This window comes from Muscardinus avellanarius (genome assembly GCF_963383645.1).
Source record: "Muscardinus avellanarius genome assembly, chromosome: 12".
Lineage (NCBI taxonomy): Eukaryota > Metazoa > Chordata > Mammalia > Rodentia > Gliridae > Muscardinus > Muscardinus avellanarius.
This window is the reverse complement of record NC_137798.1, coordinates 36,982,877-37,002,949: the sequence shown is the minus strand read 5'-3', so window position 1 is coordinate 37,002,949 and position 20,073 is coordinate 36,982,877. Positions and strand designations below refer to the sequence as shown.

General features: G+C 43.3%; 1 protein-coding gene across 2 annotated transcripts in view; it reads left to right on the top strand.

Annotated features, from left to right (window-relative positions):
* Positions 1-554, top strand: part of HEATR5A (HEAT repeat containing 5A) — a gene marked incomplete at both ends in the record, with an annotated part of 101,021 nt that extends 100,467 nt beyond the window's left edge. For both annotated transcript variants that reach the window (XM_080706842.1, XM_080706841.1), the window contains one exon: positions 247-554. In XM_080706842.1, the coding sequence (XP_080562968.1) occupies positions 247-554 (308 nt within the window). The remainder of the gene's footprint in view (positions 1-246) is intronic.
* Positions 555-20,073: the final 19,519 nt, after the last annotated feature.

The window sequence follows — 20,073 nt, the reverse complement described above, 5'->3', positions numbered from 1 at the left end:
ATTGATAATGTTGCAGAATCTCTCCAAAGTCAGAACCTCAGTGTTATTTACGTAGTAAACCATTCATCGAGTCACGTTGGATCTGTATTTCACAATCATTAATCCAAGTATTGATATTATTTAGTGTTAATTTGGGAGAAAAGGTAGGAAGAATGCTTCCTCCCAAGGGAAACCGCCATCAGGTATTTTTGCCACCTTGACTGAGGAAGGCTCGTGTTCTGAACTTGCACCATTTATACTTTCTAGGCTCTCCGCTGGTGGCCTGTCTTCTGCCCATGCTCATTTCCTTCCTTTTGGACGAGAATTCTCTGGGATCAGCACCTTCAGTAATGAGAAGTTTACATGACTTTGCTTTACAAAGTCTCATGCAGATTGGGCCTCAGTATTCATCAGTTTTTAAAAACGTGATGGCTTCCTCTCCAGCCCTGAAAGCCCGCCTTGAGGCCGCGCTGAAGGGCAATCAGGAAAGCGTCAAAGTCAAGTTCCCTTCATCTAAACACACCAAGAACCCTGGAAAGAATTCAAGCATCCAGTTAAAGACTAATTTCCTCTGATATTATTTTTCTGGAAGAGTAAGCACCTTAATATAATACTTGATCATTTCCTTCTCTTTTGGGGACAAAAGCAAAATTTTAGACATAAGTGCACTTGGAGGTCTAGTTGATTGTTTTAATTTAAATAGCTGTGACTTTGCAGAGTGACAGCAAACAACATTTTTTTTTTTTTATTCTCTCCATTTAATAAGGCCATAGAACTATCAGAATTCTTGCCAGGAATTTCAAGGAAATGCTAAAGAATTAAATCTCCTAAACAACCCACTGCTTTAAAAATGAAATGAACCAGCCGGGCGTACGCTTGTAATCCCAGCATTCGGAAGGCTGAGACAGGAGGATCCTGGTTCAAGGCCAGCCTTAGCTACTTAGTGAGGCCCTCTGCAACTCAGTGAGACCCTGTTTCAAAATTAAGAATAAAAAATAGGGCTGGGGGTGTAGCTCAGAGGTCGAATGCTCCTGGGTTCCATCTCCAGTACCACTAAGAAAATAAATAAAAGAAATGAACCTCTTCTATCGGTCCATATACATGTGGCATACTTAATTCTTGGCAGATATAGATTTAACTCTAATATAAATTATCTGCATTTATATTCTATCCCAGTGGCTAATTGAAAATTCTACCTTATTCAATAATAGTATTAAACTTTATTGGATTTCTCCAGCAAGACTACATGATCTTAAAGCTATTTATAATCAAAGGATATATAATGGTACAAATTATATACAGCTCTACAGTGTAACATAAGATTTGGTGCCCATAAAATATCATGACTTTTCACCGTCTTTTGGGTTAGTTCAAAATTGCATTCACAAAATGAAAGCTACTCATTTTAAATAGAATAACTCCATGTCACTATTTTTAAATGGATTTTCTGTTACCTCTATTCCTAATAATTTTGTTGATTTTCATTTTTGTCAAACATTCATGTTGATGTTTCATATAGATTCATATCTATGTTATATTTCGATCAACTATGGGTTTACATGAATGCCAAATTTAGTATAATAAGTTTAGATCATCAGTGAATACAAGTATGTTTTTTTAACATGGGACATATTTTAATACAGAAAAAATTAATGATGAAATCATATTGGTTTAAATATTTTTTTAACTCTGTTCATGATCATTGACCTTCCTTCCACTTCAATTTATTTTATTGTATGGGTTAAGCACTGTGTCAGCATAAAGTATTTCCCTGTTAAAAATTACAAACCGGCCGGGCGTGGTGGTGCACGCTTGTAATCCCAGCGCTGGGAGGTTGAGACAGGAGGGTTGCACAGGTTCAAAGCCAGCCTCAACTACTTAGTGAGGCTCTCAGCAACTTAGTGAGACCCTGTTTCCAAATAAAGTATAAAATAGGTCTGGGAGTGTAGCCCGGAGGTAGAAAAACCCCTGGGTTCCACGCCCAGCACCACACACACACAAAAAAAAATACAAGCTGAAGTGATAGAGGCATGTTCAGAATTGAGAAAACACTGATTCACGCGAAAGCAATGTGATATACTCTATTTTATTATGTTTGTATATAAGTACTCTTGTAAATTGTTCAGAATGAAAAACATTTGACAAATTCTAACACTACAATCAATTTTTCTAAATTACATAAATAAAGTTACTTTTCTTTATCTCTTTTGTATTTTAAATTATTTTACACAGAAGCGATAACTAGCTAGCCTTAAAAATTCCAGAAAATCATTACAATGGAATAGTAATAACCTTATAACTTCAAGGAGCCCATCTTTAGAGCATTCTTTGCACTGGTTTAAATTCTGGTTTCCAAGTGTGTACTACCATTCGCAGCCACACTGCATTTTAATATCCTCTTCCCTTTTCCTAGAATGTGCTTCCTCAAAGCGGGAAGCTTGAAGCCAGGCGTGGTGGTACATGCCTGTAATCCCAGTACTTGGGAGATGGAGACAGGATTCACAGCTTCAGGGTCAGCCTCAGCTACTAAGTGAGGCCTTCTGTAATCTAGTGAGACCTGATTTCAAAATAATGAATAAAAAATAGGGCTGGGGGTATCACTCACAGGTAGCATGGCCCGGGGTTCAATCCCTTGGATATACACACACGTGCACACGCGCGTGCACGCACACACACACACATTTCTATAAAGTGTCCAACAGTGCACAGTGGCAAATGGCTGTGATCCCAGCAACTCAGGAATCTGAGACAGAAAGATCACAAGCTCAAGGCCAGCCTGGACAATTTAGTGAAACACTGTCTCAAAATAAAATAGAGAAAAGGCTGGAAATGTAGCTCGGTGGGTGGTAGATTACCATTGGGTTCAATCCTCAGTACCACAAAAAAACTTTTTTTTTTTTTTTTGGTGGTGCTGGGGATGGATTTCAGGAGCATTGTACCTCTCAGCTACACCCTCAGCCCTATTTTTTATTCTTTATATTTGAAACAGGATCTCACTTTGTAGCTGAAGCTGGCCGCGAACCACAATCCTCCTATCTCAGCCTCCCAGATGCTGGGATTACAAGTATGCGCCACCATACCTGGCTTCAGTTTTTTCTAAGCAAAAGAAAATTATGAATATTTCCCCTTCTCTTTGGTTTTTTTTTTTTCCTAATTTTCTATAGTATGCTTATGTGGGTTTTGTTTTTGTTTTTATGGTACTGAGGATGGAACCCAGAGGCTTTCTACCTCCAAGCTACACCCCTAGCCCTATTTTTTATTTTTATTTTTAGTTTTTACTTTGAAACAGTCTCACTGACTTGCAAAGGGCCTCACTAATAAGTAGTAGCTGAGGCTGTCCACAAAGTTCTGATCCTCCTGTCTCAGCCTCCCAAATGCTGGGATTACAAGCATGCACCACCATGCCCAGTACAAAAATAATAATAATTTTAAGTTAACAATAAAAAAAAAACATGGAGCCAGGCATGGTGGCACACGCTTGTAATCAGAGACCCTGTTTCCAAATAAAAAGTATAAAATAGGTCTGGGAGTGTAGCCTGGAAGTAGAAGGGCTTCCAAGAACCGCAGTACCACCAAAAAAAAATAAACAAACCATGGAGCTGGGCGTGGTGGCGGACGCTTGTAATCTGAGCATTCAGGAGGCTGAGACAGGAGGATCACACCGGTTTGAAGCCAGCCTCAGCTACTTAATGAGGCGCTCAGCAACTTAGTGAGACCCTGTTTCCAAATAAAATATAAAATAGGTCTGGGAGTGTAGCGCGGAGGTAGAAAGCCCCTGGATTTCATCCCCAGCACCACACACACACACACACACACACACACACACACACACACACACACGTAAATAGTTGAAAAGTACATTGTTATTTTCATCCTTTGTGTGTGTGTGTGTGTGTGTGTGTGTGTGTGTAATAATGGGGGTTGAATATCAGAGAGCTCTACCTCTGAGTACACATCTCCATCTCTGTTTATTTTTTATTTTGAAACAGGATCTTGCTAAACTGCCGAGGCTGGACTTGAACCTGTGATCCTCCTGTCTCAGCCTTCCAAGTACTGGGCTTACAAGAGTGCACCACCACACCCAGCTATGGTTTTACTTTAATGAGATGATGATTGTTATAAGGCAGTTGTGTATTTATTGGCATAGTAACTCTGTGTGTGTGTGTGTGTGGGTGTGGGTGGGTGTGTGAGTGTGGGTGTGCACGTGTGCACATGTGCTTATGAGAGAGAGAACATGAATGAGAGATTGATTGAGGATTGATTCCAGGGTCTCTACCACTGAGCTACACTCCACCTCCCCACATTTTTCTTTTCTTTTTTTTTTTTTTTTCTTTTTTGTGGTACTGGGAATTGAACCCAGGAGAATTCTACCTCTAAGCTACACCCCCAACCCCCTTTTTTATTTTGAAACAGGGTCTTGCTAGGTTGATGAGAATCTCACTGCTTCCTGAAGTTCTCCTAGAACCCGAGATACTCCTGCCCCAGCTCCCCAAGTACTGGGATTACAGACGTGTGCTGCCACACCTGACTTCCTTTTTGTTTTTTATTTTGAGACAGCATTACCCTAAATCGCCCAAGCCGGCCTTGAACTTGAAATCCTTATGTCAGCCTACCAAGTACATATTAGGCATCCGCCACCATTCCTGGCTCCTTTTTATTTTTATTTGTTTAATTTGGAAACAGGTTCTCACTAAATTGTCAAAGCTGGCTTCTAACCTGCCATCCTCCTATCCCAGCCTCCAAAGTACTGGATGACAGGCTTGTGTCAGCCACCCTCCCCTGGTAACTCTTTGCAAATTAGATATGTTTGGCTCAGGATGTAACTTAATGGTAGAGTGCTTGCCCAACATACTAAAGTCTCTGATTTTAATCCCTAATTTTAAAAACAAGTTGATTAGCAACTTGAATGAAACAAAGTGGCATAATATTTATATTGAGTTTTATTCTTTTTCTAAGGGAAGAAATAGAGGCAAGCTACTGGTTGAGTCATTCTGTTTAATCAATTGCTTAAAAACTTAACATTGGTTATAACAGATTTTTATTACCAGAGCATTGGAACTAAATTTACTTCTAAAAATAAACTTCCCAGCCAGGCGTGGTGGCTCACTGGGAATTCCAATACTTGGGAAGCTGAGACAGGAGGATCACAGGTTTGCAGCCAGCCTCAGCTACTTAGGCCCTCCACAATTTAGTGAAACTCTGTTTCAAAATAAAGAATAATAAGCCAGGCGTGGTGGTGCAAGCTTGTAATCTCAGTATTTGGAAGGCTGAGACAGGAGGATCCAGGTTCATGACCAGCCTCAGCTACTCAGTGAGGCCTCTGTGACTTAGTGAGACCCTGTTTGAAAATAAAGAAGAAAAAATTGGGCTGGGGGTGTAGATCGCAGGTAGAACGCCCCTGGGTTCAATCACCAGCACTGCAGTTAAAATAATAAAGAATAAAATAAGACTGGGTGTGTAGTTCAGAAGTAGAATGCCCCTGGATTCAATCCCTACTACTGCAAAAAAAAAAAAATTTATGTGAAAAAAAAATAGGTTTTATCATCAACTCAGATGGAAGCTTAATGCACTTAAAAAGATAAATAAGTACTGGGGGTGGTGGCGCACACTTGTAATCCCAGCATTCAGGAGGATTGCGGTATGCAGACAGCCTCAGCTACTTAGGCCCTCTGCAACAGTGAGACCCTGTTTCAAAATAAAGAATAAAAAGTAGGGCTGAGGGTGCAGCTTGGAGGTAGAATGCCCCTGGGTTCCATCCCAGTACCACAAAAAAAGAAAAAAGATAAATAAGTGTTGTAATAGGTATAAGCCCAGCTAGATGGTGCATACCTGTAATCCCCAGCAATTTGGGAGGCTGAGAGATTGCCAATGTGGGCAGTTAGTGAAATCCTATCTCCAAATAAATAAATAAACAGATAAATAAGCCAAGGGTGGTGGGACATGCTTATAATCCCAGCATTTGGGATTGAGGTTCACGGACAGCCTTAGCTACTTAGTGAGGCTCTTTCCAACTCGTTGAGACCCTGTTCCAAAATAAAGACTTAAAGAGCCAGGCATCCCACAGGTAATCCCAGTGCTGGGAGGCTGAGACAAGAGGGTCACACGGGTTCAAAGCCAGCCTTAGCTGGCTTAAGAGACCCTGTTTCCAAATAAAGTATAAAATAGGTCTGGGAGTATAGCCCAGAGTAGGAAAGCCCCTGGGTTCCACCCCAAATGCCACCAAAAAATAAAAATAAAAAAATAAAGAATAAAAAATAGTGCTGGGAGTGTAGCTCAGAGGTAGAATGCCCCTGGACTCCATCCCCAATACCGCAAAAAATAAAATAAAATAAAATAGACAAATAAATAAAAGAGGTACAGGCATAATGCCATGAGAGCCCAGAGAGGAAAAGTGGGGCTACCAAAATGAACTTCACAGAAAGAGTATCATGTGATGCAGGCTTAAAGAATCACACTTAATGGAATACATGTATAATCCAAGAGCCTTTTGCAACACCTTTGAAGGAAAGCATTCCCTTGACTCTTTTAATAATACATTTGCATTATGAAGGAAGAAATTCAACCCTCAAACTGATAATGCAAAATTGGCAATCTGTAGCCAGGTGTGGTGGCACACACTTGTAATCCCAGCATTCGGGAGACTGAGACCGGAGGATCACGGTTCGTGGACAGCCTCAGCTACTTAGTGAGGCCCTCCTCAACTCAGTGAGACCCTGTTTCAAAAGTAAAGAATGAAAAATAGGCCGGGCGTTATGGTGCGCACTTATAATCCCAGTACTTGGGAGGCTGAAATAGGAAGATCACGCAGGTTCGAAGCCAGCCTCAGCTACTAGTGAGGCTCTCAGCAACTTAGTGAGACACTGTTTCCAAATAAAATATAAAAAATAGGTCTCGGAGTTTAGCCTGGAGGTAGAAGGCCCCTGGGTTCCATCACAAGTACCCATTCAAAAAAGGAAAAATAGGGCTGGGGGTGTAGCTCAGAGGTAGAATGTCCCTGGGTTCAAACCCCAGTACTGCAAAAAAAAAAAAAAAAAAAAAACTGTAAAGTTAAAAATATTGAATCCTTTCAGACAGTTTAATGATTGCATTACCTTGTCTGACCACAATCATAAAACTTCAAGTCTATTAGTATCTTTCCAGAGCTCATTAATATTCATAACTGTAAAGTCTGTAAACAAGGTAATTAAAATATTGCATATTCTCCACAGTTGACTATACATTCCGCTTTAGAAATAACTTGCTAAACTAGGTGTGGTGGTGCACGCTTGTAATCCCAGCATTTGGGAGCTGAGACAGGAGGATCACAGTTTGCGGACAGCCTCAGCTACTTAGTGAGGAACTTTGCAACTCAGTGAGACCGTGTTTCAAAATAAAGAATGAAAATAGGCCAGGTAAAGCCGGGCGTGGTGGTGCACGCCTGTAATCCCTGCGCTTGGGAGGCTGAGACAGGAGGATCGCACGGGTTCGAAGCCAGCCTCAGCTACTTAGTGAGACCCTGTTTCCAAATAAAATATAAAAAAGGTCTGGGAGTATAGCCCAGAGGTAGAAAGCCTCTGGGTTCCACCCCAGTACCACCAAAAAAACAAAAACAAAAATAGGCCAGGTATGGTGGCGCACCCTTGTAATCCCAGTACGTGGGAGGCGGAGACAGGAGGATCACAGGTTCGCAGCCAACCTAAGCTACTTAGTGAGGCCCTCCACAACTTAGTGAGACCCTGTTTCAAAATAAAGAATAAAAAAGTAGGGCTGAGGCCAGACGTGGTGGCACATGCCTGTAATCCCCGTGCTTGGGAGGCAGAGACAGGAGGATTGCACAGGTTCGAAGCCAGCCGCACTGGCTTAAGAGACCCTGTTCCCAAATTTTTAAAAAAAAGAGCATTAAAAAATAGGTCTGGGAGTGGAGTGTAGCCCAGAGGTAGAAGGGTTTCCACGAACCCCAGTACCACAAAAAAAAAAAAAAAAAAAAAAATAGGGCTGAGGATGTAGCTTGGTGGTAGAATGCCTCTGGGTTCAATCCCTAGTTTCACACACACACAACAACAACAACAAAAAAAAAAGAATAAAAAAATAGGGTTGGGGGTGTAACTTGGAGGTAGAATGCGCCTGGGTTCCATCCCCAGTACCAGAAAGAAAGAAAGAAGGAAAGAAAGAAAAAAAAGAAGAAAGAATTTGCTAATCCTTGCAAGACCTCAATTTATCAGGAAAAGCTGGGCGTGGTGGCGCACGCTTGTAATCCCTGCGCTTGGGAGGCTGAGACCGGAGGAATGTGCAGGTTCAAAGCCAGCCTCAGCTACTGAGTGAGGCTCTCAGCAAATTAGTAAGACCCTGTTCCAAATTTAAAAAAATATAAAATAGGTCTGGGAGTATAGCCCAGAGGTAGAAAGCCTCTGGGTTCCACACCCAGTACCACCAAAAAAAAAAAAAAAAAAAAAATCAATTTATCAGGAAAAATTTATTTTCATGAGTGCTAGAAATACAGTGTTCCAGCCGGGCGTGGTGGCGCACGCTTTGTAATCCCAGCATTTGGGAGGCTGAGACTGGAGGATCACGGTTCATGGACAGCCTCAGCTACTTAGTAAAGCCCTCCGCAACTCAGTGAGACCCGGTATCAGAATAAAGAATAAAAAATTGGGCAGGGGGTGTAGCTCGGAGGTCAAATGCCCCTGGGTTCCATCCCCAGACCCGCAAAAAAAAGAAAGAAAAAAGAAATACAGTATTCCAGCTGCTTGCTGGCTGACAGTGATCAGCCACTTAATGAATTGTGCCCATGTGACTTTTGAAGATTTTACAATTTATTTAGCTGATGTACAGGCTTTTAAACTTGCAGGAAATGGAAGATTTTGTGTTGAGAAACATAGACCTGGAATATATCCAGTACAGACCACAAGTATAATCCCTTGTTATGTAAATTCAAAGATTCTAGTTTTTTTTATCATCTTTTTTCTTTGCTTAATACTACTGCACCGTCTCATTGTGAGATTATTAAAAAATGATTCCAATGCTGGGCGTGGTGGCGCACGCTTGTAATCCCCGCGCTTGGGAGGCAGAGACAGGAGGATCGCGCAGGTTCGAAGCCAGCCGCGCGCGCTGGCTTAGGAGACCCTGTTTCCAAATAAAAATGTAAAAATAGGTCTGGGAGTGTAGCCCGGAGGTAGAAGGGCTTCCAGGAACCCCAGTACCACCAAAAAAAAAAAAAAAAAAAGATTCCAAGCCTACTTGTGTAAAATTCCTATTAGTAGCTATTCTTTTGTGTGTGTGTGTGTGTATTGTGGTAGTAGAGATTGAATGGAGGCGTGTTCTATTTCTGAGCTATACCCCTAGTATTTTATTGTAGATTTTGAAACAGGGTCTCACTAAAATACAGAAAGCCTAGTGTTGCTGACCCTGGCCTCAAACTTGCAATCTTCCTGTCTCACCTTCCAAGTACTGGGACTGCAGGTGTGCACCACTGACTAGACAGTTTATTTATTTGTTTGTTTATTTATTTTTATTTTTGTGTGTGTGGTACTGGGGGTGGAACCCAGGGCCTTTTTCTACCGCCAGGCTATACTCTCAGACCTATTTTATACTTTATTTGGAAACAGTCTCACTAAGTTGCCGAGAGCCTCACTAAGTAGCTCAGGCTGGCTTTGAACCTGTGTGATCCTCCTGTCTCAGCCTCCCAAGCACTGGGATTACAAGTGTGTGCCACCATGCCTGCTTAGACAATATATATACTATAGTATATATACTAAAATATATACTATATATATATAGTATATATTTTGTGTGTGTGTGTGTGTGTGTGTGTGTGTGTGTGTGTTGGTCTGGGTATGAAACCCAGGGGCATTCAGCATCCGAGCTACAACCCCTGCCCTATTTTTTATTCTTTATTTGAAACCAGGTCTCACTGAGTTGCAGAGGGCATCACTAAGTAACTGAGGCTGTCCTCGAACTGCGATCCTCAGGTCTCAGCCTCCCAAATGCTGGGATTACAAGCATGTGCCACCACGCCTGGCAAAAAAAAAAGGACTTTTTAAAAAGGAGTCTGATCGCTGAGCATGATGTAATCCAAGTACGTGGGAAGCTAAGACAGGAGGATCAGAAGTTCATTGCCAGCCTTCGCTACTTAGGCCCTCCACAATTTAGTGAGACCCTGTTTCAAAATAAAGAATAAAGCCGGGCGTGGTGGCGCACGCTTGTAATCCCCGCGCTTGGGAGGCGGAGACAGGAGGATCGCGGAGGTTCGAAGCCAGCCGCGCTGGCGTAGAGACCCTGTTTCAAAAATATAAAATGTACTGGTAGTGGGAAAAGGTTTTAAAATTTATTAATGTATCAGTATTGGGAAAGATTTCCAATTTTATAATATATCTTCTTTACTAAGAAAGCCAGGGCTAGCTAGCAGGAAAGAAGGCTGGAGCCAGGAGAAAAATGTGTCTTTGCATTCCTAAGAACAACTTCACACATTTTGGGGGATAAAACAAAAGGTAAAAGCCTATGTCTGGAGACAGAGATGCCTCCCCCCCTCAGGCCATAAATTCGGCTGGAGAGATAACAGAAGCAGAGCCGGGGCTGGAGATAAGGGGTAACATTATCTCCAAAATCAGAGGGACCTGCTGGACTTAGACAGGATAAAAACTCAGTAAACTGGAGTTCTTTGGCATTTTCATTCGAATTGCCCCCCTGTGCCCCCGCTCCGGCACAGAGCTGTAACTATCTCTATATTTCTATCTTTTTAATAAATTTCTTTAAATCTTCAGCAGCTGTCCAAGCGATGAATACTTATTCCTAGCTTAGGACAAGAATCCATGGTTTTTCTGTTTGTCTGTCTATGTGGTGAGGGGGGATTACTTCTCCACACACACATACCACGCACATTTCACCCCTGCAACATAAAATAGGTCTGGGAGTGTAGCCCGGAGGTAGAAGGGCTTCCAGGAACCCCAGTACCACCAAAAAAAAAAAAAAAAGAATAAAAAGTAGGGCAGGGGGTGTAGCTCGGAGGTCGAATGCCCCTGGGTTCCATCCCCAGCCCTGCAAAAATAAAATAAAATAAAGAATAAAAAATAGACCTGGGGGTGTAGGTCAAGGTAGAATGACCCTGGGCTCCATCCCCAGTACTGAAAAAGAAAAGTTTGCCAGTGGCAGATTAAGGGCAAGTTTGTTAGTGCTGCTGTTGGAAGTAAAGGAGCCTCAAGAAAACTGTGTCTGTGCGTCCACAGCTGAGACTCTGATGACCAGGAAGCTGGAGGCCGGGATTCTGCTGTGGCTGCCAGAGTTCCATTTTCTGCTCATTCAGATCTCGACTGTCAGGCCTCCTGCGCTTCTCACATCCTCTCTTCTCTCTCCTAAAAGTACCACACACATCATCTAGGCCTTTGTTTAAACACAAAAGCGTCTTAAAAATAGACTTTCTAAACTGTGGACACGTCTTTCTTCTTGTGGTCAAGAGGCCCATGGTGAGTCAATAGCAAGTGAGAAGTGGTTAGACTGCTTCCCCTCACGGAGGCAGCTGCGGCCTTGCTTTGCCTCATCTCCACTGGAGACGCTTTTTCTCATTTTAACAATTTGATCACGCGGGTATTTTGATGTATATATATTTAAAAAAAAAAAAAGGCATTTGAGCCGGGTATGATGGTGCGCACCTGTAATCCCAGTATTTGGGAGGCTGAGACAGGAAGGTACAGATTCAAGGACAGCCTCAGCAACCTAGCCAGACACTGTTTCCAAATAAAAAATAATTTCAGGCTAGGGGTGTAGCTGGAAGGTAGAATGTGTCTGGGTTCAATCCCAAGGACCATAAAATAAAATAAAATGAAATGAAATGAAATGAAATGAAATAAAATAAAATGGAGCCGGGCGTGGTGGCGCATGCTTGTAATCCCCCCGCTTGGGAGGCAGAGACAGGAGGATCCCGCAGGTTCGAAGCCAGCCTTGCTGGTTTAAGAGACCCTGTTTCCAAATAAAATATAAAATAGGTCTGGGAGTATAGCCCGGAGGTAGAAGGGCTTCCAGGAACCCCAGTACCACCAAAATAAATAAATAAATAAATGGAATAAAAAATAGGGCTGGGGATGTAGCTCAGAGGTAGAATGTCCCAGGTTCCATCCCCAGTACCACACACACACACACACACACACACACACACACACACACACACAAAGATTATCTGGGGATTGCATTCTATCTCCAAACTGTACCCCCAGCCCTATTTTATTTTTTATTTAGGAACAGAGTCTCACTGAGTTGCTGAGGCTGGCTTTATTATTTATTTATTTATTTGTTTGTTTGTTTATTTATTTATTTATTTTTATTTTTTGCAGGTCTGGGGATGGAGCCCAGAGGCATTTGACCTCCGAACTACACCCACTGCTCTATTTTTTATTCTTTATTTTGAAACAGGGTCTCACTAAATTGCGGAGGGTCTCACCAAGCAGCTGAGGCTGTCCACAACCTTGATCCTCCTGTCTCAGCCTCCCGAATGTTAGGATTACAAGCATGCGCCACCACGCCCGGCTTGCTTATTTATTTATTTATTTATTTATTTATTTATTGCGGTACTAGGGATGGTACCTAGGGGATTCTATCTCAGAGCTACACCCCCAGCCCTATTTTTTTTTTTTTTTTTAGTCTTTTTATTTCTTGAAACAAGGTCTCACTGAGTTGCAAAGGACCTCAATAAGTAGCTGAGGCTGTCTGCAAACTACTATCCTCTGGTCTCCGCCTCTCAAATGCTGGGATAACAAGCATGCACCACCAGGCCCGGCAAGATAGTCTCAATTTAGTTATACCCACAAAGACCTATTTTAAAAATAAAACCTAACTCTGGGTATGGTGGTGCATGCTTGTAATCCCAGGATTTGGAGTGGCAGGTTCAAATCTAACCTCGATAATTTAATGAGACTCTTAGCAACCAAGTAAGACCCTGTTTCCAAATAAAAAATAAAATCAGGCTGGGGGTGTAGGTTGGAGGTAGAATGCCTCTGGGTTCAATCCCCAGGATCAAAAAATAAAATAAAAATGAAAATCACATTCACAGACTCTGAGACATGGATATATTTTTGGAGAAACCATCATCCAACCCTGTAGAGAGCCCTAATTCCTAAAATCCAAGCTTAGCATTGCAATTAATACAGCAATATTTCTTACTCGTCAGCTGATCGTTTATTTTTATTTTCTCAAGTTAGTCAAGCATTGAGTTACTTGCTGGGACAGTTGGATAGCCACATGATACATATATATTTAGAGATTGGCCTCATACCATATGCAAAGGCTAAAATGGATCAAATACCCAAATGTGACCTAAAATTAAAATGTAACCAGGCATGGTGGCGCACGCTTGTAATCCCAGCATTTGGGAGGCTGAGACCGGAGGATCAGGGTTCGCGGACAGCCTCAGCTACTTAGTGAGGCCTTCCGCAACTCAATGAAACCCTGTTTCAAAATAAAAAATAAAAAATTGGGCAGGGGGTATAGCTCGGAGGTCGAATGCCTCTGGGTTCCATCCCCAGGCCCACAAAAATAAATAAATTACTTAATTAAATTAAAATGTGCCAGCGGGGCGTGGTGGCACACACTTGTAATCCCAGCATTCGGGAAGTTGAGACTGGAGGATCACGGTTCGGTTCATGGACAGCTACTTAGTGAGGCCCACTGTAACTTGAGACCCTGTTTCAAAATAAAGAATAAAAAAAATAGGCCAGGGGTGTAGCTCGGAGGTCGAATGCCCCTAGGCTCCATCTCCAGGCCCACACACACAAAAAAATGTCCTAGAAGAAAATGTAGATGTCAATTTCTATGACTTTGGCTGAAACAAAAGAAAAAGATAATTTGGGCTCAAAACTAAGACTGTTGTGCTTAGGACACCATCAAGAGAATGAAAAAAATCTCATAGAATGAGTAGGACATTCTTGAAAATCATGTCTAATAAAACTCTAGTATTAGCTGGGTGTGGTGGCACACGCTTATAATCCCAGCATTTGAGAGGCTGAGACCGGAGGATCATGGTTTGAGGACGGCCTCAGCTACTGAGGCCCTCTGCAACTTAATGAGACCCTGTTTCAAAATAAAGAATAAAAAATAGTGCAGGGGTTGTAGCTCAGAGGTAGACTGCCCCTGGGTTCCATCCCCAAACCCGCAAAAAAAAAAAAAAAAAAAAAAAACTCTAGTATCACCGGGCATGGTGGTGCACAGTTGCACATTTGTAATCTCAGTACTTGGGAGGCTGAGACAGGAGAATTGATCGCACAGGTTCAAAGCCAGCCTCAGCTACTTAGTGAGACTCTCAGCAACTTAGTGGAGACCTTGTTTCCAAATAAAATATAAAATAGGTCTAGGGGTGTAGCCTGGAGATAGAATGTCCCTGGGTTCCATCCCCAGTACCACAAAAAAAAAGAGGAAAAAGAAAAAATGTTTGGGATTAGATAAAAGTGATGGTTGCACAATCTTGTAATTATACCAAAAACCACTGAATCATACTTTATTTTTTATATTTATTTATTTATGGTACCAAGATCATTCTACACCCTCAGCCTTTTTTTTTTTTTTTTTTTTTTACACAGAGTTTCACTAAATTGCCATGACTGGTCTCAAACCTGGGATCTTCCTGTCTCAGCCTCCCAAGTACTGGGATTACAGTTTTGCCACCACACCACATAGGGTGGTTCCAGCCACCTTATTTTTTAAATAGAGATCTTTATTGCATCATTAAAGTATCACAAGGTGGTTTTATAATCCAGGAATCCAGGATCTTCTTTCTGTAACCAGACAATTAGTTTTGTTGTTGTTGCTGCTGTTTTTGCAGTACTGGGCGTCAAGCCCAGAGCCTCACGCACACACGCGAGGTAAGTGCTCTACCACTGAGCTACGTCCCCAGCACTGACTCAGATCTTAGTCAACCACGCTGAACTCTTCCTTTTGTGGGAGATGTAGATACCATCCCCAGATTTTCTGATACCCTTGTTTCTTACTGTTGAGGCTTGCTGAATCAAAGCAGCTGAATGTGAGTCAAGTTCAATGTCCTGTCTTTCGAGGATGACTCATTGTTCTGGGCTTGAGATCCTGAACAAGAACAGCTGGACTCATGCAAACCCTGCAGAAACATCCTCACACCGGGAATGTTCGACGCCAGCAAGAAGCTGGTTCTCCCGAGTAGTGACCTGGGTGGAAGGTGAGTGTCCGCAGGGAGCCGGTGTCTATACTGTGCTCATGTTCTACCTGACTCCAGGTGATGCAGACAGCAGCCAGCCCCTTCTTGTGCCCCCACCCCGACAACAAGCAGCCTCTTCTTCCCAAGGAGATGAAGGTCTGCACTGATGTGAGTGAAGCCCTTCCTCAAGGTTCCCCTGGAGCTCTCCCCAAGAACCGCGTCCCTGCAGCGAGGTGTCCACACTCGCTGGAACACTAACAGTCTGGTTGCTGAGAGAGGATTTGTTTTTGCAGTAGATACAGCAAAGCTGAAGGGTATTTTTTCCCCCTGCGGTTCTGAGGATTGAACCCAGGGGCATCCTACCTCTAAGCCACACACCCAGCCCTATTTTTATGTTTTTTTTTTTTTTTTTTTTTTTTTTTTGTTGTTGTTGTTGTTGTTGCTGTTGTTTTTGCAGTACCAGTACCAGGGATGGAACCCAGGACATTCAATCTAATAGCTACACCCTCAGCCCTCTTTTTTAGCCTTTTTATTGTTGAAACAGGGTCTCAGTTGCAAAGGGCCTCGCTAAGTAGCTGAAGCGTGCATCACCACGCTCAGCTTTTATGTTCTGTTTTGAAACAGGGTCTCACTAAATTGCAGAGGGCCTCACAAGATTGCTGAAGATGGCCACAAACCTTCTGTCCTCCTGTCTCAACTTCCCAACTACTGGATTACAAGCTTGCACCACCATACCCAACTTAAAATTTTATTTTATTTATTTATTTATTAATTTTTGCAGGTCTGGGATGGAACCCAGAGGCATTTGACCTCTGAGCTACAATACCTGCCCAATTTTTTATTCTTTATTTTGAAACAGGGTCTCACTGAGTTGCAAAGGGCCTCACTAAGTAGCTGAGGCTGTCTGCGAACCGTGATCCTCTGGTCTTAGCCTCCCAAATGCTGGGATTACAAGAGTACACCACCACGCCCGGCTGTAAAATTTTATTTTTAGAAACATTCTGACTCGGCCGGGCGTGGTGGCGCACGCTTGTAATCTCCGCGCTTGGGAGGCAGAGACAGGAGGATCACGCAGGTTCGAAGCCAGCCGCGCACGCTGGCTTAGGAGACCCTATTTCCAAATAAAAATGTAAAAATAGGTCTGGGAGTGTAGCCCAGAGGTAGAAGGGCTTCCAGTAACCCCAGTACCACCAAAAAAATAAAAAAATTAAAAAAAAAAAAACATTCTGACTCGAGTCAGGCATGGTGGCGCTTGCTTGTAATCCCAGCGCTTGGGAGGCTGAGACAGGAGGATCACACAGGTTCCAAGCCAGCCTCAGCTACTTAGTGAGGCTCTCACCAACTTACTGAGACCCTGTTTCAAAATAAAATATAAAATAGGACTGGAAGTATAGCCTGGAGCTGGAAAAGCCCCTGGGTTCCACCCCCAGTACCACAATAAAATAAAAATAAAAACATTCTGACTCAGCATAAGTGGGGGTAAGGACCAACAATTTGCAATTGACCTAGCACTCATTTCTTTCTTTCTTTCTTTCTTTCTTTCTTTCTGTACTGGGAATTGAACCCAGGGCATTCTACCTCCAAGCTACACCTCCAGCCCTATTTTTTAATTCTTTATTTTTAAAACAAGGCCTCACTAAGTTGCAGAGGGCCTCACTAAGTAGCTAAGGCTGGCCGTGAACCTATGATCCTCCAGTCTCAGCCTCCCAAGTACTAGGATTTCAGACATGCACCACCGTACTGGGCCTTGCACTCATTTCTTACCCCCCTCCTCATTTCTGCAGGGTGGCCACAAGTCCATTCTTTTTTTGCCACAAGTCCATTCTTTTTTTTTTTTTTTTTTATGGAGGCCAACTTGAGAACTTTGTTTTTATATTTTTATTGGTAGACTAGAATTATACCTCATAATGAGGTACAGAGGGAAAGGAGCACATATGCGCACACACGTTGTGGGCTTCCCTCTAGATCCCCTACCCCTCCCCTGCCCAGAAGTGTGATTCAGATTGGCATTGATAATTCATGTACACACATAGCACTTATTTATTTATTTATTTATTTATTTATTTTTGTGGTGTTGGAGATAGAACCCAGAAGCTTTTTTTTTTTTTTTTTTTGGTGGTACTGGGGTTCCTAGAAGCCCTTCTACCTCCGGGCTACACTCCCAGACCTATTTTTATACTTTTTTATTTCAAAACAGGGTCTTTTAAGCCAGCGCAGCTGGCTTCAAACCTACGTGATCCTCCTGTCTCTGCCTCCCAAGCGCAGGGATTACAGGCGTGCAACACCACACCCAGTTTATTCTTTATTTTGAAACTGGGTCTCACTGAGTTGCAGAGGGCCTCACTAAGTAGCTGAGGCTGTCCGCGAACTGCGATCCTCCTGTCTCAGCCTCCCAAGCACTGGGATTGCAGGCGTGCAACACCACGCCTGACTACATTGCATTATTTAAGCTGTTACTTTCTTCACAACTCTCTTCCTTTTCCCTAAGCCCCCTCCGTCGCTCCATGGAGTCTCTGCTCCTTTACCTGAGGTCTCTGGTTTCCCAATTTCTCTTTTAGGTACCACGAAGTCAGCTCCTGGTCTAGCCCTCAGCCTTAAAGCAGAGCTGTGAGGCACACTGACCACGGCTGCCCTGCGTTCACTGCTTAACATCCTATCTGCAAAGTAGGTCAACTCAGCCTTGGTTCACCTGCATTTTTTGGAATTAGTCAGAAGAATTGGGAACCTGTGTCTGGTCCCCAGCAGGAAAAGGCGTGGTGGAATAGCAAAGTAGGCAACCAGCTTCCAGGGGTGGAACACCCATCCTCAGGAGTGTCAAAACACCTTAGTCACTTCCATTCTGTCTACGGCACTCCTTTCCCAGCCCCACTTCCTGGGTCTCCATCCCGAAAAGAAGTCAAGAGCCACAGCGCTGTCCCGCAAAGGGCCTTGCTGCAGAGGGCCGCCATAAGGACAGGTTGCTGGGCCCTCTTTCCAAGAGCCATCTTTCCAGTTTTAGTTCTCAGTCACCTTCACCTTCCCGATCATACTTCGCCCGGTCCCTCATTCAAGGCATTCGGTGCCTCTTGTTGGTGAGAAGCCTGCAGCACTGAGGAGAACACAGCAGTGTTTAAATATTCTTTTTTTTTTGGGGGGGGGATACTGGGGAGTGGAACCCAGGGACTTTCTACCTCCGGGCTACACCCCCAGCCCTATTTTTTTTTTTTTTTTTTTTTTTGGTGGTACTGGGGTTCCTGGAAGCCCTTCTACCTCTGGGCTACACTCCCAGACCTATCTTTTTATATTTTTATTTGGAAACAGGGTCTCTTAAGCCAGCAAGGCTGGCTTCAAACCTGTGCGATCCTCCTGTCTCTGCCTCCCAAGCGCAGAGATTACAAGCATGCGCCACCACACCTGGCCCCAGCCCTATTTTTTTTTTTTTACTTTATTTGGAAACAGGGTCTCACTAAGTTGCTGAGAGCCTAACTAAGTAGCTGAGGCTGGCTTCGAACCTGTGTGATCCTCCTGTCTCAGCCTCCCAAGCGCTGGGATTACAGGCGTGCACCACCACGCCTGGCTTCACAGCAGTGTGTAAAGTGATCAAATATTCGAGTCTGGAAGGACACACCTGTGATCCCAGTACTTGGGAGGCTGAGACCAAAGGATCAAGGTGTGAGACCAGCCTCAGCAATATAGAGACCCTAAAAAATTTAGGGAGACCTTGTTTCAGAAATAAAAAGAGAGAGTTGGGCTTGGTGATGTAGGCTTGTAATCCCAGTTAGTACTTGAGAGACTGAGACAGGAGGATTGAAGATTCGTGGCCTGCCTCAGCAATTTGTGAGGCCTTCTGCAACTTAGTAGGACCTTGTTTTATTTATTTATTTATTTATTTTATATTTATTTATTTATTTATTTTTTGGTGGTACTGGGGGTGGAACCCAGAGGCTTTCTACCTCCAGACTACACTCCCAGACCTGTTTTATATTTTATTTGGAAACAGGGTCTCACTAAGTTGCTGAGAGCCTCACTAAGTAGCTGAGGCTGGCTTCGAACCTGTGCAATTCTCCTGTCTCAGCCTCCCAAGTGCGGGGATTACAAGTGTGCACCACCACACCCGGCTAGGACCTTGTTTTAAAATAAAGAATAAGAGCCGGGCATGGTGGCCCACACTTGTAATCCAAGCATTTGGGAGGCTGAGACCAGAGCATCGCCATTTGCAGACAAGTCTCAGCTACTTAGTGAGGCTATTTGCAAATCAGTGAGACTCAGTTTCAAAATAAAAAATAGGGCAGGGGGTTTAGCTTGGAGGTTGAATGCCCCTGGGTTCCATCCCCAGACCTGCAAAAATAAAATAAAATAAAGAATAAAAAATAGGGCTGAGAGCTGGGCGTGGTGGTGCACGCTTGTAATCCCAGCGCTTGGGAGGCTGGGACAGGAGGATCTCACAGGATGGAAGCCCAGCCTCAGCTATTTAGTGAGACCATGTTTCCAAATAAATTATAAAATAGGGCTGGGGTGTAGCCCGAAGGTAGAAAGCCCCTGGGTCCCACCCCCCAGTACCACACACACACACACACACACACACACACACACATTCCCAGGAACAATAAACGAAGTGATCAAAAATCTATACATAACATACTAATGATTTTGAGTTATTTGGACTATTGTATGAAAAAATTCAGTATCTGGCCGGGCGTGGTGGCGCACGCTTGTAATCCCCGCGCTTGGGAGGTGGAGACAGGAGGATCGCGCAGGTTCAAAGCCAGCCACGCTGGCGTAAGAGACCCTGTTTCAAAAATATAAAATAGGTCTGGGAATGTAGCACGGAGGTAGAAGGGCTTCCAGGAACCCCAGTACCACCAAAAAAAAAAAATGTAAAAATAGGTCTGGGAGTGTAGCCCGGAGGTAGAAGGGCTTCCAGGAACCCCAGTACCACCAAAAAAAAAAAAAAAAAAAAAATTCAATATCCGGGGAAGAATACTGGC